A 16,664-nucleotide genomic window follows, 5' to 3' on the forward strand; every position below is an offset into this window, starting at 1 on the left:
GCTCCAGGTTGTTCTGGCCGCACCAGAGAGCCAGCTGATCAACCTCCCGTCTGTAGGCCGACTCGTCACCGTCCCGGATGAGGCCGATGACCGTTGTGTCATCAGCGAACTTCAGGAGTTTGACAGATGGGTCTCTTGAGGTGCAGTCGTTGGTGTAGAGGGAGAAGAGCAGTGGGGAGAGCACACACCCCTGGGGGGCGCCAGTGCTGATAGTACGGGTGCTGGATGTGATGTTTCCCAGCCTCACCTGCTGACTCCTGTCAGTCAGGAGGAGGCTGGCACAGTGAGCTGGGTGAGTTTGGTGCTGAGGATGTCCGGGATGATGGTGTTCAACACCGAGCTGAGGTCCACAAACAGGATCCTTGCATATGTCCCTGGAGAGTCGAGGTGTTGCAGGATGTAATGCAGACCCAAGTTCACAGCATCATCCACAGACCTGTTAGCCCTGTAGGCAAACTGCAGGGGGTCAAACAGGGGGCCTGTAATGTCCTTCAGGTGGGCCAACACCAGTCTTTCAAAGGACTTCATGACTACAGATGTCAGGGCGACAGACCTGTAGTCATTTAGGTTTTTTTGGGACCGGGATAACTGTGGAGCGTTCGAAGCAAGAGGGAACTTCACACAGCTCCAGTGATTTGTTGAAGATCAGAGTGAAGATGGGGGCCAGCTGGTCTGCACAGATTTTCAGGCATGATGGTGAGACACCGTCAGGTCCAGGAGCCTTCCTGATCTTCTGCCTTTGGAAGAGGTGGCTCATGTCCTCTTCACAGATCTTGAGTGCAGGTGAGAGGGCAGAGGGGGAAGGAGAGGTGTGACTCTGGGCTTTTCAAACCTACAGCAGAAACCATTCAGCTCGTCTGGTAGTCGATGAGTACCAGCAGTGTTGGGGGATGGTCTCTTGTAGTTAGTGAATGTCAGCAGGCCTCTCCACACTGAGGCAGGGTCGTTGGCTGCAAAGCTGTTATGTAGCTTTTCAGCATAGCACCTCTTTGCAGCTTTGACCTCTTTAGTCAGAGTGTTCCTGGCCTGGTTGTACAGGACTCTGTTCCCACTTCTGAAGGCCTCATCCTTGGTCTGGCGAAGCTGCCAGAGTTTCGCTGTGAACCAGGGTTTTTGGTTGTTGTATGTGCGGAAGGTTTTAGTCGGCACACACATGTCCTTACAAAAACTGATGTAGGATGTCACAGTGTCAGTTAGTTCGTCCAGGTCAGTGGCTGCAGCCTCAAAAACACTCCAGTCAGTGCAGTCAATGCAGGCCTGTAACTCCAGCTTTGACTCGTTGGTCCATCTTTTCAGTCTTTACTACAGGTTTAGCAGATTTCAGTTTTTGCCTGTGTCTATGAAGATTCTCAGTCATCCAGGTCATAGTTATCCAACGAAGGTTAAAATCAAGGGCAACTGGACTTGGTTGAAGATACTGGAAGACGTTTCGTCCCTCATCCAAAGGACTTCTTCAGTTCTGAAGAACTGAAGAGTTTTTGCCTGTGTGTCGAGAGAAGATGAACCAGACAGTGATCAGAGAGTCCTAAGGCTGCATGGGGAACAGAGCGATAGGCGTCCTTTAATGTAGTGTAGCAGTGGTCCAGAGTGTTCGTGTCCCTGTTGGGGCATTATTAATATGCTGTCTGTACTTTGGGAGTTCATGACTGAGGTTTGCTTTGTTAAAGTCCCCAAGAACAATGAGCAGGGAGTCTGGATGTTTTTTCTCCACGTTAGTTATCTGGTTGGCCAAGTGTAGTAACCCCTCACTAACACAGGCCTGAGGTGGAATGTAAACAGCGACCAGAACAAACGAGGAAAACTCCCGCGCTGAATAAAACGGTTTACAGTTTATAAATAATGTCTCTAGGTGAGGCCTGCATGATTTCTTCAACACTGTGACATCTGTGCACCAACCTTTGTTTATATAGAAACAGAGTACGGCTCCCCGTGTTTTTTCCGTGAGCTCCCTTTCGCGATCTGCGCAGATAAGATTAAATACCGGTAGATGAAGTGCGCTGTCCGGGATGCGCTCGGTGAGCCAGGATTCAGTGAAACTGAGGGCAGCAGATCTGCAGAAGTCCGAGTTAGTTCTGTTGAGGAGCAGCAGTTCGTCCATTTTGTTGGCCAGAGAGCGGACATTCGGCAGGTGGATTGAAGGGAGCGCAGTGCGAAATCCCCGCTGTCTCAGCTTAACCAGCGCGCCTACACGTTTTCCCCTGTGCTGTTTCCAAAGGATCCCAAACAGAGCTGCCGCTCCTCCAACTAATAACTCTGGGAAAGTTCCAGGGTCAATAAAGAGCGGTGGAATAGAGCAGTTGAAAGTCCAATGTTTAAGAGCTCTTCTCTGGTAAAAGTTACCAGAGAGGGACGGCAGAAAACAGCGTTAATTAACAAAAACACAAAAAGCACTCTGGAGCGTGATCCCGGTCTGCGGCGCCATCTTGGAACTTTATTTCTCGCCTCAAACTTTCTCAGAAGTGGATTTAGTGATGAAATAACAATAGTACAAAATGTTCTGTTGTTGGCCTCTCTATCAGCTTCTTTCAGCCCCTCGCTTGAATGCCGAAATGAATGCTGGGATATCTGTGCCATCAAGTTCACCAATAGTATGAAGCTGCAGTACCTGGAGGCTGCAGTTTCAGGACCCCCGCAATCCTGGGACCGCAGTTCTAGGACCCTAGTTCTTTTGCGACAGTGCCATCTAGTGGAGTGGTGGTGGTAGCTAGCCAGTTAGCTAGCTGGCAGTATCAAAGTAAACAAGGGTCCTGAATTTGCAGTTCCGGTCCTAGGATTGCGGTCCTGAAACTGCAGCCTACGGTAGTGCAGCTAATTGCTACTTAAGTTCACACAAGTTACCAACCGATGGGTCTTCGGTAAAATGGGTGTGTCAAGAACATTTCCGGGATTTCTAACCGTTCTTGCCAAAATGCAAACTTGTGCTTGGGACAGTGCTTGGGCCACAAAAGATGACGTTTCACAAGAACACAAGTACAGACAAGAACACAGATTGAGAAAGGCCCAATGTATTAACACAAAGGGTTAATGGTGCTTTCAGACCAAAAGCGAAGCGAGCGTTTGGGGCAGTGAGTTTACATACAAAGTCAATACAAAGACGTGTAGAGTCGTGATTTCCCGTCCGGCAGCACGAAGCGACGCAAAGGGGGCGGGGCCGACCACACGATGGAGTTCGTGTGAGTTGAATATTTTCAACTCAAGCAAAGAAGTTGCATGACGCTGAGTCGCGACAGCCTAGCAGTGTTGAGATTGTCCGTACGTCACCGAGGCTTCAGAGCGATGTGTGGAGAGGGCCAGGCAGAGCGGGGGTTTGAAAATCTGCTGGCCGGCTGAGAGCTGCTAAACTTGGGGGAGAGGAACTGGGAGCAGCGCAGTTGCTTTTCTCCGGCTGCACCAAGTTGGAACCACACTTTTGCCTGGTCTCGCGGCATTTTTCTTTGCAAAGGCCCGAGATCAATCATTGATCTCAGCTCCCAGAAAGTTCACGCAGGTAGAAAGTGTCCGACTTGACGCCGTTTTTATACCCCGCCCATGCAGTCACCTGCAGCTCACGGTAGACTGTCAAGTCGGCGAAAGTCATCTCATTGCAACAAATAAACGATTCTGCTCTGACAACTACACCAATTACTCGCGGGAGGAGCTCGGAGTTAACTGCTTTTATTAAATTAGCTTTTTACTTTAGTTTTTGGGATTACAACGTTATCTTCACTGGAGCTTCTCAGCAGCTAGCTTCTGTGCACAGCCGGTTCCACTGTTGTTGTTAGTGCTGTTAGCTCTGTCGGACTACGACTTCATATTTATATAAAAAACGGATAAAACTGGACATTACTTGGAGAAAAGAAAGCAAGGAGGCTGAACTACCTAGTGAGTTCAGAAAACGTTTCTGTAACTTTATTCCAGCTATCATTGTACTTTACTGTGACCCATAGCCCTGATCGATCCAAACTCCATTCAGAAAACAAACATTTTAGAAGTTGTTGTCCTGCTGTCCTGCTAACAGACCTGACAAATCATAAATTCACATGTTTAACAAATCTGCATCATGTTGTAGTTATTTCGGCATCAGTTTAATCCGTTTATTGCTATTTAATCACAGCAAAATGTTTACTTTGGGTTCATACAGTTGTAGTAATGGCAAATTGTGTTTATTCACGTTATCGCGTTAAAATCGCCTTCTCACGTTGTGTGTGAACACTTGCAGTGAATGTACTCGCGAGGAGAAAATTTGCGGTTGGTTTAAATCCCGCATAACACTCGGCGCACAGTAGTGAGAGAGTAGGTGCGTTTGAATTGATGCAGCGCTGCGCAACTCTGACTTAATGTGATGCATGCTGGACTTAAAAGAAGGCATGCTGGTTAGAAATTGGCTGCATTCGAAAAGTCTTTTTTGCTTAGGAAGGTTCCTAACTGAGTGAAGTGAACCAGAAGTATTTCAGTGGCAGCCATGATAAGAGCTGTTCGAATTCTGTAAAAGCTGGGGAAAGGTGCCTCAGTGCTTCCTTTCATATCTCCTTTAGCATAGGGTACACCGGACCATGCTTTATGAAAGGAAAGGAGAGAATGCCTTTACGCTTGAAAAATCTAATTATGTTAACAACACTATTCATAAACTATCGATGGTGTTGTCAAGATGTCTCAACTATGACTAAGCTGGGAGGGTCTGTGTGTGGATGACTATGTTTTGTTACTTTCTGTTTTTGTGTGTGTGAGGCTGGCTGGTGTGTTTTGGTTTTTCTGCCGCTCGGCCTTTCTCTCTCTCTTCCTTGTGGCTCTACCTAGTTTCTACCCTTGCAGGTTGGCAGGAGGCGTGACTGGTGGGGAAGCATGGGGCTGGCTCACTCACCTGTCTGGCAGACTGATTAGCACACCTGATTTCTCTCCTTAATAATTATTAAAGATTCTGGCCTTGTTATGAGCAGAGACTTAAGGGGGTTCTGGATTTCATTATTGATGAGACAGTCAGGTTTTATGAGACATAGACATATTTCAAACAATATTAGATTGGTTTTGGACATTTTGGATTACTCAGTTTTTTTTATTTGAGAACAGCTTCATCCTATTTCTAGGCCTTTGGTACTGTTGAACACCAGTTCCTTTTTCAGTCTCTTAGAAAATTCGGGTTTGGCGATTTCTTTTGCAAAGCTATCAAAACACTCTATACAAACGGTACAAGCTCCATTAAACTTATACATGGCTCCTCCAAGATTTGATTTAAGGAGGGGCATTAGACAAGGATGCCCTATCTCCCCTTACCTGTTCCTGTTGGTAACCCAGCTTCTTACAAAATCCATTACTGAAAGCTCTCTAGATGGTATTCTTATAGCAGGCAAAGAGATGGTGATAAACCAACTGGCGGACGATACTACGCTTTTTCTCAGTGATGATACACAGATTTCTGCTTCACTTAAAGTAAATGAGCCATTCTCCAAAGCATCTGGTCTATTTCTGAACATTAAGAAATGCGAAGTCATGGCTGTTAAACTGCTTAACCTCTTCTTATTGTGGCATCCCAGTAAAAAATGAACTGACGTACTTAGGAATAACCATCCTCAAGGATCAAAAATCCTAGGGATCCAGGCCTAGTTAACTTTAACCCTATTATTAAAAGATCCAAACAAAACTACATCAATGGTTACAGCGGGATTTATCACTAAATAGTCGAGTCCTTATTTCTAAGGCTGAAGGAATATCTAGACTTATGCTGCTCTGTCCCTGTATCTTGATGACAAAGTGTGCCGGAAAATAGACAAGATGCTGTTTTTTTTGTGGAAAAACCGTATTCATTATATTAAGATGAGTGTTATTATGAATACCTATGAGTATGGTGGGCTAAATTTTCTGGACTTTTCCACGTTAAATAAGAGCTTTAAGATTAACTGGATTAAACAATTTGTAAAGAATCCGGACTCGATGTGGAACTTTATCCCCAATCATGTATTCTCTGTGTTTGGTGGCCTTAACTTTGTGCTGGTTTGTAATTATGATATTGACAAAGTACCTGTTAAGCTCTCTGCTTCTCACCGGCAGGCCTTTTTGTCATGGGCCTTAATTTACAAATATAATTTCTCTCCGCACAGATATTATATCTGGAACAATCGTGACATTCTGTATAAAAACAAGTCCTTCTTCTTGGAATATTGGTTCAGGAATAACATTTTACTGATATGTCAGCTTCTAAATGAGCAGGGTTTTCTTCTTATCAGGAATTTTTACATCTATATGGGATCCCTGTAACACCCAGAGACTTTGCTCTGGTTCTGGATGCCATTCCTTCAGGTGTACTAGTATTGTTCAGGAATGCTCATAGACATAGGTTGTATCTGCATTTGATCCTGGTGACTATCCAGTAGGAAAAGTCTGCTTCTCTTCCCGTCCACGTAACAGAGCTATCGTGCCTTGTTCCAATAAAACATAGTCTCTATTCCATATGTCATGTATTATTGGAATCAGTTTGTCAATGATCTGTGCTGGGGAAACATTTGGATGTTGCCCCATTATTATTTATTAACAAGACTACGGAAGTATCCTTTAAGATTGTTCATAGAGTGTACCCCACGAACAAAGAATTACATGATTAGGTTTAAAAAGGACATCGATCCTAAATGTACTTTTTGTGAGACTCATATAGAAACGATATTACATCTGTTCTTTACTGTACTTTTGTAAAACAATTTTTGGAAGGATGTATTTACATTTATTAATGATTAGGCTATATATGTCCAGGTTTCAGCTTGTTTTGGCAGAATGTTGTTTTTGGGGTTTCCAGTAATGAAAAGCCGCACTGCGACCATCATTTTATAACAAATTTAGTTTTGTTTCTGGCAAAATTTCATATACATAAAAGCAAATTTACAGACAAAAAACCCTGTTTATAGTCTTTAAGAAGGAAATTGAACTTTATTTTAGAACAATTGGTTTCTCTTCCAACAAAAAGGCTCTGAAGGTACTTAATATCTGTACACGTTTGAGGGTCTTTCTATGATATTCTTGTCCTTTTTTGTTTTTTATATTTCTCTTTTTTTGTAGCCCCCCCAGCTATATGTAGGCTACCTTTGTATCTTTTATGTGTTGTATGCATAGACTGTATGTATCCCTGTTATATTAATACTGCTAGACTAATAAAGAGAGAGAAAAAAAAGAGTGCCATCCCACAATTCCTTGCGGCAGCAACATTTAAAGTGGCGCACGTTCTCAAACTCAAACGATAAAATGCATCAACCACATTTAGCAAGATCCTACAATACAGACGCACATTATGATACTTTAATAAGACTCACGATTACCTTCTTTCTTTTGGTTTGTTTTCTTTTGGCTTTTTTGCAATCTAATACTGTTTCAACACAGTTTTATGTTTCGGGTTGTTGAAATAAGCCATTAAGTGTTTTCTACAATTAAATAAATAAACCAACCATGACGGATAAAGGAGGTTGATCACCATGTAAGATACCATTGGCTATTAAGCCTTCTCTCTTATGCCATAACTCTAATATGCATATATCTTAAACTGTCAACAATAACTGAGACCCATGCAAGCTGTCTTGTAACGTGATCAAAGTGAGGATATTGTTGCAGTGTGTAGCCTTATGTACTGCAGCCTTCAGCAAATTAATTTTACTTCAGTCACAGATGCTGACACCCTCGCCTGAATAAAGGCAAAGATCAAGCTGGATAACCTCTACAGTAGGCGTTTCCCACACACTGATTTATTTGTTACTTTCGATTGATTTTGTTACTATTTAAAATGGGTAAAATCGTATTTGATAAGAGCGCCGCACAGCGCATATATTCTCTCAGCATCTCCTCTCGCCCTGTCGCTCTCTCTCTCTCTCTCTCTCTCTCTCCCTCTCGCTCTCTCTCTCGCTCCCTCTCTCTCTCTCTCTCTCTCTCGGCACAGTTACGCTATCATTCTGTGGGAAACACTGTATTTACATACAATTGGGATTCATGTTGATAAATACGCATATGGGTGAGCAGGAGGGTGAGTGTGAGCAAGCATTCTCAATGTGACAACCTCGTCCATTATTTAGTGACTGGTAGCCAACACTTTCTGCCTTTTTGCTATCTTGGTTATGAAGTAATATTTTCTACCGTGTTGTCCACCTTTAGATGGCCTGCATTACAACAACACGGGGCGCAGTGTCAAAGATGCGTTTTTTATAGTCCATCTTCAGAACATTGTAGTTTCATCACGGCAGGTAACGTCAGTAACATCCGCCGTCACATAATTACGTCGCCTAGAAAAGAGCAGTCGGATTCTCTTAGACCCGTCGTCCTCTTTTCCTAAGTCCTTACGGATTCTCCTTCACATCTTTCCTTGACCTCATGACGTTTTCCATCGAGGTCAAGCAAAGGTGGTTTTGAAAGGAGATTTTATTTTGACTTTTCGGATGCAGCCCTCGTGTCCGCCGGCGCTGCAAAACGTCACCATGTCACATAACATTAAAACCTCGCGGGAGCAAGGCGGCTGCAGGCGCCGAATCCGGCGGCCGCAGTTGCTTTTCTCCGGCTGCACCAAGTTGGAACCACACTTTTGCCTGGTCTCGCGGCATTTTTCTTTGCAAAGGCCCGAGATCAATCATTGATCTCAGCTCGCAGAAAGTTCACGCAGGTAGAAAGTGTCCGACTTGACGCCGTTTTTATACCCTGCCCCTGCAGTCACCTGCAGCTCACGGTAGACTGTCAAGTCGGCGAAAGTCATCTCATCGCACCTAATATCATGACACACCTGACCGCGGCACTGACACCTGTCACTCTGTCTTGCTGTCTCTGTCCCCCTCTTTATCAGAGGTGCTGAAGTGAACATTTGTGTGGAATTGTGGTGATATTTCTGTCTGATTCTGCAAGGATTACCAGGAGAAGGATAAGGAGCAGTCTACACTGCTGTCGCCGCCTGACCAGGTAGATTTATAAATGGGAGTGATTGGGACTGCAGACAGGAGACCGGTGGCGACTTGGCGGCGAGTGCATGGAAGGTTTGTCTTCCAGCACCGACGTCACATTTTTGCATTACAGATATCATAGACAACTTGAACTTGAAGTTCAAGCCTCCCATCCTTCAATTGTTAACTTGCTTTGCGTGTATTTATTCAACATATAGCTGAGCTTTTTACAAAAAATATTCAGATGTAACCCCCAATGTAATCAAAAATATTTTAATAAGCAATTGTGATTTATTTACATATTTTTCCAGTAGGCCTAGCTGTAACAGATAACACATTTATTTTGTAATTGTGTGGTGTCCGAACGATAATGCTGCGTGATGTGTTGAGAAGAAATCCGCTTGACACTGTTCTTGATCATAAAAGTTTATTACATCAAGGAATTCAGCATCAATTACAAGCTCTGCAGCAGCTTGGAGAGTGACCCAGCCCGATGACCACTCTGTCTCTCTGTACATTGAACACAGCTTATATAGGACATGTTTAGGTCTCTGCTAAAAACCATATAAGGGCACAGTCCCTTCATACACACTAACCTCTACTCCCCCTACCACTGGGTCAGAGGTCAAATTTCATAGAAGGGTTCACTCTTTGCACACCCATCAATCATTACTTCCCCTTAAGGGTTCACTGTGCCTCTCTCCAGCTCTGAGTCAGTGGTCAAGTTCTATAGGAGGGTTCACTCTTTGTACACCCATCAATCATTACTTCCCCTTAAGGGTTCACTGTCCCCATAAGGGTTCACTGTCCCCAGCTACAGAGCATTATGTTAAACTGTAATGGTCAAATGCACATATGTTATACACCACAATTGTAATTTTGATGTAGTGTTAGTGTATAAACAAGTTCAAAGCAGACCAACGATACCAAGTGATAGCTGCCATTAACTTGGCCAAGTTGTCTCTACACTTTCCTTGAAGTATCTGGTTTCGGTGTCCATGAACTTTGGCTGAACAATTGCTGCTCCTGATGAAAAGGTTTTGTATAAGCAAATGTATACTTATTTGGGATAGTCTATGCTATTTCAAAGGTATTAGCAAAATTTTTGAGGTTGTACATGATGATGTGTTTCTCCAGGGCAACAGCGACATTCATAATTCCTTTTGCTAGCAACTCTTGCTTGCTTCCAACTTCCTCTGTAACAATGAGAAGGCCAATGTTCACTCCTTTTGTAGCCTGATGAGCCTTTTGTAGAAATTTGAGGATTATTTTACTTTATAGGAGAGAGGTTAAAACTGGATGAAACTATTTTGCCTCAAGGAATACATTAAACACTGGTCAAACCCGTTTAAAGTTCCTTTTTATTTTACAACCGTAAATGTTTTGGGATTGAGAGGGGAATATATTGAACATATTTCTAGGTATTTTTCACGCTTCCTTTTGGTTTGATTTACAAAAGAACCTTTTAAAAATTTAGACAAAGACATACTAACGAAGCTAAAGTACTGATATTTTTTAAAGTACAAATCTCTCAGCTGACATAACTTACATAATTAAGTTGATTAATATCTTGGATAAATATTATATCCATATAATTATATTGCTTAAAAGATTACCCTCCTTTTATATTTTTGTGTAAAATTTATTCTTGTGCTTTCAAGTATTTTTACAGCAACACTTTTGATGACAAAAAGGCTGGAACATGTAGGCCTATACTCGTTGTAGGGAAAACAATCTCTGGTTCCACACTCCAGTCCAGTTGGTGGTGGTAATGCACCTCTTGGCTAGTTTGGCAACCGGCAAAAAAAAGAAAGAAGAAAAAGTAGTTTGAGTGAAAGAAATTGAGTAGCCTATCCACAAGTAGCTGTCACACGACGGTCTCCTTTGGTAGGTTATCCGTGGCACAATCCACACCCCATACAGGGCAAGTGAATTTCTCCCCCAAGTTGAAAAATTGCGCCTCATTCACGTCGCCCTGAGCGAATTCGCAGGAATTTGCGTCTTTGCATTGACTTTGTATGTAAGCAAGCCGCCCAGAACGCTAGATTTGCTTTCGGTGGGAACGCACCTTTAGGGTCGGTTTAACATAAATTATTTTGGCTGTTTATATAGGCCTAACTGATTTTTAAAAATGATCGGCCCATAAAGCATAGGCCTATACTGACATTGGGCTGGCCCAATCACATCTCTTACTAGCCCCCACTCCCTCCCGCTCTGCTCAAGCTGTTTCTTGTGTTCTTCTTTTGAAAAAAAAATTCACCAAATGCGAGAAAATATCCAATATGTTTGCTACCCGGGCTGCAGTAGCTTCAACATCAACTGCAGTAGCCTACCCGGCATAGTACAGGCAATTGAAGGAGTAAAGGAGAGCTGTGGCCACTGCCAGGCAAAGGAGGAGGCGGGTGACTGCTAAACAGAGTGACAAAGTGACAGGGCCCAGGGACAGAAAGAGCAGGAGAGTAGCGGTGAAGTGGTAAGCATGGAGTAGCTCAACCTGTAGGGAGGGTCGTTTACACTGGGGACATGTAGCCACCACTTGAAAGCATTTGTTAAAAATGTTTTGAAAAATAGCTTGTACCAAGGAATGTTAATTAACAAATAAAAATACTATGAAAAAGGATTGTTTGCACAATCAGCCTGCAATGCAGTGTAAATATAGAATAAATCTCTATATTTAAAAAAAAGTAACTTAAGGTAAAAAAAAAGAAAGAATAATCTACTGATTACTGTATTACATTCTATTATATTTTTATATTCTGAATTGTCACCTACCACCTAAATTTTGTCCTTCCCTTTATAAAAATAAAGACATTTCCACCATAAATTGGTGCAGAAAATGTCTCCAGAATCCAGGAAATTATTAAATGTTTAATGCTCAAAAACTTCTGAAGAGCTACCCCACTGGACAGAGCAACTACATTGTGATTTTATAAACGTTCCCAAGACCAACATTTTCTCCAATACTAATCAGCATGCAGCATGTAGCTATCCACTTCGCTATGGTATTTGATCGATTGCTTTTGTTTAACTAGGCTACTTCTCCCACACGCCTGCGATGGACTGGCGACCTGTCCAGGGTGTACCCCGCCTTTTGCCCGATGTCAGCTGGGATTGGCTCCAGCCCCCCCTGTACGCAGGATAAGTGGTTGATGATGGATAGTCTTCTCCCACACGCTGCATCCAGCGTTGTCTGCCGAAGCCTCTCTCCACTGCTTCTTTGGGTAGGTGACTTGCAGGCTGATCAACATCCACCCCCATTGTGACCCATGGTTTGACTGTATGTGTATTCAGACCCAGTGAGCAACAGACTTTCAAAATAATAATAAATTGCGATAAAATAGTTGTCGGCGTTAATTAATTAATGCGTTAACGCATTGACATGCCCAGCCCTAATATAAAGACAACTTCACACCACATAACACACCAGTGTGGAATAACATACATACTGCTTAATAGAAAATCTATAGAGGAGTGGAGGTCTAAAGGGATTTGGACTTTTTTTCAACTCTAGTGTTCTGTCAAATACTATAATACAGTGATCAAAGCCATACCAATCCAATAACAGGCTGCTGGGTGGGACAGGATAGAAAAAAGAAAAGTCTTCGTCACATTCAGCTATTCAGACACTGACCAACACTGTGAGACTGACACAGCCATCAGGAGCTATTTGGGGTTCTGTACCTTGCCCAACGACACTTCCAACTTACAGACCGGGGGAGGCGGGGATCGAACCACTGACATTTTAATAAGTGGACGTCTGCTCTGTACAACGAGCTACAGTGGCACTTTCAGCTGAAACAACTAATTTACTCTACAGTATTTTAATAAATATCACAAAGACAACTAAAACTTTCCCATTTTCTTTATTTCTTTCACAAAGACATTTACCATTTCCATCACAGATGTCAAAAACGCTTAAATGTTCAACCTGACTTCTTTCAAAGATGTGTTAGCTTCATATAGAACCAAAAAAATACTACTTGATGTAGATGAATTAAAGCCCTTTTAAATTTAAGCTAAAAATGATTGATAGATACTTCATAAAAAGACATTTAGCAAAACCAACAACAATCATGATCAATCCATTAATTTAACTGCCACTACAGTGCACTCAGTGTGAAACTAAATAGGTGTCTCCATTTTAGAGATTACAATTGTTTCAAAGAAATACTGTTACTAACAGAAATATAATACAGTCATATGAAGGTACACTTTTGACACCTCATATTATAGAAAACATTTTAAATTCATTGAGAGATCCAGCTATTGCAAAAGTGTTTTTCTCCTCTGTATATTGATCCTCAGGTGTTTTCAAAACTTTTAGCACAAGTTCTGCACTTATGCAGCTCTTCACTTCTTTTGAGTTCTTGTCTGCCTTCTGTGCAGTGTCAAATAGATGCATCAACACATCTTTTCTTTGTGCAAAGCTACAGCTTCTCACCTGTGTGTTCTCTTTTTATGTGGGTTTTCAATTGACCACAAAATGTAAAAACCTTCCCACATGTTTCACAAAAATACGGCTTCTCACCTGTGTGGGTTCTCATGTGGAGTTTCAAGTAACCCCTCTGGCTAAAAGAACCTCCACATGTTTCACAAGAATACGCCTTCTCACCTGTGTGGATTCTCTTATGTCTTTTAAATGTTGAAGTGTCACTGAATCTTTTCCCGCAGGCCTTGCAAAGGTACGGCTTCTCACCTGTGTGGGTTCTCATGTGGAGTTTCAAGTAATCCCTCTGGCTAAAAGAACCTCCACATGTTTCACAAGAATACGCCTTCTCACCTGTGTGGATTCTCTTATGTCTTTTCAAAGCTGAAGGGTCACTGAATCTTTTCCCGCATGTCTTGCACAAGTACGGCTTTTCACCTGTGTGGGTTCTTATATGGAGTTGCAAGTGATCACTAGTTCTGAAGTCTTTCCCACATGTTTCACAACAATACATCTTCTCACCTGTGTGGATTCTCTTATGTTGTTTAAATGCTGAAGTGTCACTGAATCTTTTCCCACAGGTCTTGCATAAGTATGGCTTCTCACCTGTATGGGTTCTGAAATGGACTATCAAGCCACCCCTTCGGCTAAAAGATTTCCCACATGTATTGCAAGAATACGGCTTCTCACCTGTGTGGGTTCTTGTGTGGCCTTTCAATAAACTGCTAGTTCTGAATTCTTTCCCACATGTTTTGCAAGAATACGGCTTCTCACCTGTGTGAATTCTCAGGTGTTCTTGAAATACTGATTTGTACTGAAAACCTTTTCCACATGTGTCACATGTGAAAGAGTTTTTACCCGTGTGAGGCTGGTGGTCACTTTTCAGTTCTGCTTCACTGTGGTCACTTTCCTCATAAGTAGGAGTCAACATAAAGGTGTCAGTCTCCTGCTTTACTACAAGCTGCTCTCCCTCCTGACTGGTACAGAGTTCCTCCTGTTCCTCTTTAACCTGTGGAGGCTGTGGGTCCTCCTGGTCCAGACCGGGGATCCTCTCCTGAATACAGAGCTGCTGGTCAGCCAGAACCTCCTCCTCCTCCTCCTTACAGACATGTTGCTGTGGGAGCTCTGGGGGGACAGAGAACAAAAGGAACAGGCTAACGTTACTACTGTGATGGCAAAGAAAGAATGCAGAGACGTGAGGAAATGAGTCCCAGTATACAGTATATTAAACAGTTACGATTTTATATAAATATATGTCCTCTGTTTTGTGTTACTTATATAATGAAGTTTTACTCACCTATCCTGTATAACTGTATTTTGGGTTTCCAAACGATATCCATCAGTCTGCGCTGACGAACGATCTCTTCCTCGTACTCGACGATAGTGTTTTTAAAAACTCTGAATATTTCTGCAGCAGCAGCAGCAGTTAGTCGCTCGTTGACAAACTCTCAACTGAAGACATTGTTGCTTATTTACAAATGAAATAATTAGCGGAGCTACGACAACAGTAACGTCCAGCTAATTCATTAAATACGGCTAACGCTGGCGCTAGTATTGTTTACTTCCTGTTGGATGTCACAGTTTAGTTCCGACAGCGGAAGTGCGGAAGCTTTTCGTTCCGCTTTCAACTGATGACAAATGTAGAAATAAGACCATATTTTTCAAGGACTGGTCTATTGTGTTTATTTCTGAACTGTTTAGTGATAAAGGGGACCTGGGTACACATAAGCAGTTTGTCCAACCAAAGAGAGTTGAAATATCTCGGTCTCAGTTTGTTTTCCAAAGTAGTTAACAGCATATCTACTCGGGTTTTTTCCCTCATTAAAGCTACGTTGATATAGGCCAGGGGTATTCAATTAGATTTCAAAGAGGTCTAGTTAGAGAAAATTTCCTGAAGCAAAGGTCCGGAACATCAAAACGACGAACTTGCGTTATCATTCAGTACTATAACCTATAGTTGTATCAACACATGTTTTTAGTCAACAACGGACTGTCAAATCAAATAATATTTCAGTTTTCACATCAAACTGGAAGGATAATAAATAATAACTATTATTAATATTATAATTATTAATAATAAATTCTAAATTTAAGTAAACTAAATTAAAGTGCCTAATTTTTAGAAAAAATTTAATAAAAAGTGTAGCTTGAAGTGATGAAGTGTAGTCTTAACCAATTTTATAATAAACACACAAATGAACAGCTGTAATGCCTCCTCTTCTCTTTCATTTCCTCTTACAGAGCTACCACTTTCCTACTTTCTGTTGTTCAGTGAGAAACGTGAGCTCCAGCTAGCATATTGGAGATCTATTATATATATATATATATATGGAGATATTCTGGTTTTGAACTGCCCGTGGGAGGAATGTACATGTAAAAATCTGTACATTCTTGATTAAAAGTCATGTGAAATCTCTTTTATCTTTCGTCTCCTCAATTCGGGTGTGTTTCCAAAACGTCTCTGGTGAATCTCGCGGACTCGACTCGCAAGCATCGGTATGCACAGATTTGATTGGCTGAGAATTTAATCGTTTTTTTTCATCAACAAAATGAAGATGAATGAAGATTTAGACCTGATGTCTCCCCTTTATGTTCTTTCTGTGAATGAGAGACAGAGTCGTTTTTCATTTAGTTTACAAGTGTACTTTTTCATATGCCTTTTGGTCACAGTTTTGTATTAATATGGGAGTCTCATAATATCTCGGTCTCTTTATCTGAAAGTATGGTCTTATTTTGGAATGTGGAATCTGTTAACTGTGAAATTGCTGATTTGGTGAAGTTATGTCTTCTGGGTAAACATCATATTCATCAGAATCAGCTTTATTGCCAGGTATGTGTACACATACGAGGAATTTAACTCAGGATTGTACATTGCTCACGCTGTGCTTACTCATACAAAAATACCATAACACAATAATAATAAAATAAAATCAGACAAACTACAGTATAGACAACACTAATATACACACTATGAACAAAACAATATAGACATATTGACAAATAGTGCAGTAATCAGAGTGCAAAGGATGCAAGACTAAACTATTATTCTCATTATGTACATGTTGATGGTGGATATGATATACAGGTACACATACACATACATGTACACATGTACACAGTGTGATGGAGCATAGTGCAAAGGATGCTGGAAAAAATAAATAAGACCTATGACCTTATGACCTGAGGTAGGTGTATTGGTATATAGTATATACAATATGACATAGTATGAACAGCACTGAAATAGAGAATGGTGAATAAATAAATAATAAGTGGAAACCAGTAAACAGGTGGCTGATTAGAGACAGAGTTACTGGGTTATTGCACAGGAATTGTTCCTGACACTGTGAGTCAGAAATCAGCTG

The 16,664-nt window shown here is 41.8% G+C and overlaps 2 protein-coding genes across 5 annotated transcripts in view; both read right to left on the minus strand.

Annotated features, from left to right (window-relative positions):
- Positions 1-16,664, minus strand: part of LOC123969209 (zinc finger protein 2 homolog) — a 118,983-nt gene that overhangs the window by 5,890 nt on the left and 96,429 nt on the right. The window lies entirely within an intron of this gene.
- Positions 12,724-16,664, minus strand: part of LOC123969246 (zinc finger protein 239-like) — a 32,480-nt gene continuing 28,539 nt past the window's right edge. Inside the window, exons 1-2 of one of the 2 annotated variants that reach the window (XM_046046463.1) lie at positions 14,600-14,875; positions 12,724-14,427 (exon numbers count right to left, since the gene is read on the minus strand). In XM_046046463.1, coding sequence (XP_045902419.1) covers positions 13,304-14,427; positions 14,600-14,642 — 1,167 coding nt within the window. In that variant the 5' untranslated portion in view covers positions 14,643-14,875 and the 3' untranslated portion in view covers positions 12,724-13,303. Of the gene's footprint in view, positions 14,428-14,599; positions 14,876-16,664 lie in introns of those variants that run through there. The other variant, XM_046046456.1, reaches the window with a different exon arrangement.

Source organism: Micropterus dolomieu, linkage group LG01 (genome assembly GCF_021292245.1).
Source record: "Micropterus dolomieu isolate WLL.071019.BEF.003 ecotype Adirondacks linkage group LG01, ASM2129224v1, whole genome shotgun sequence".
Taxonomy (NCBI): Eukaryota; Metazoa; Chordata; class Actinopteri; order Centrarchiformes; family Centrarchidae; genus Micropterus; species Micropterus dolomieu.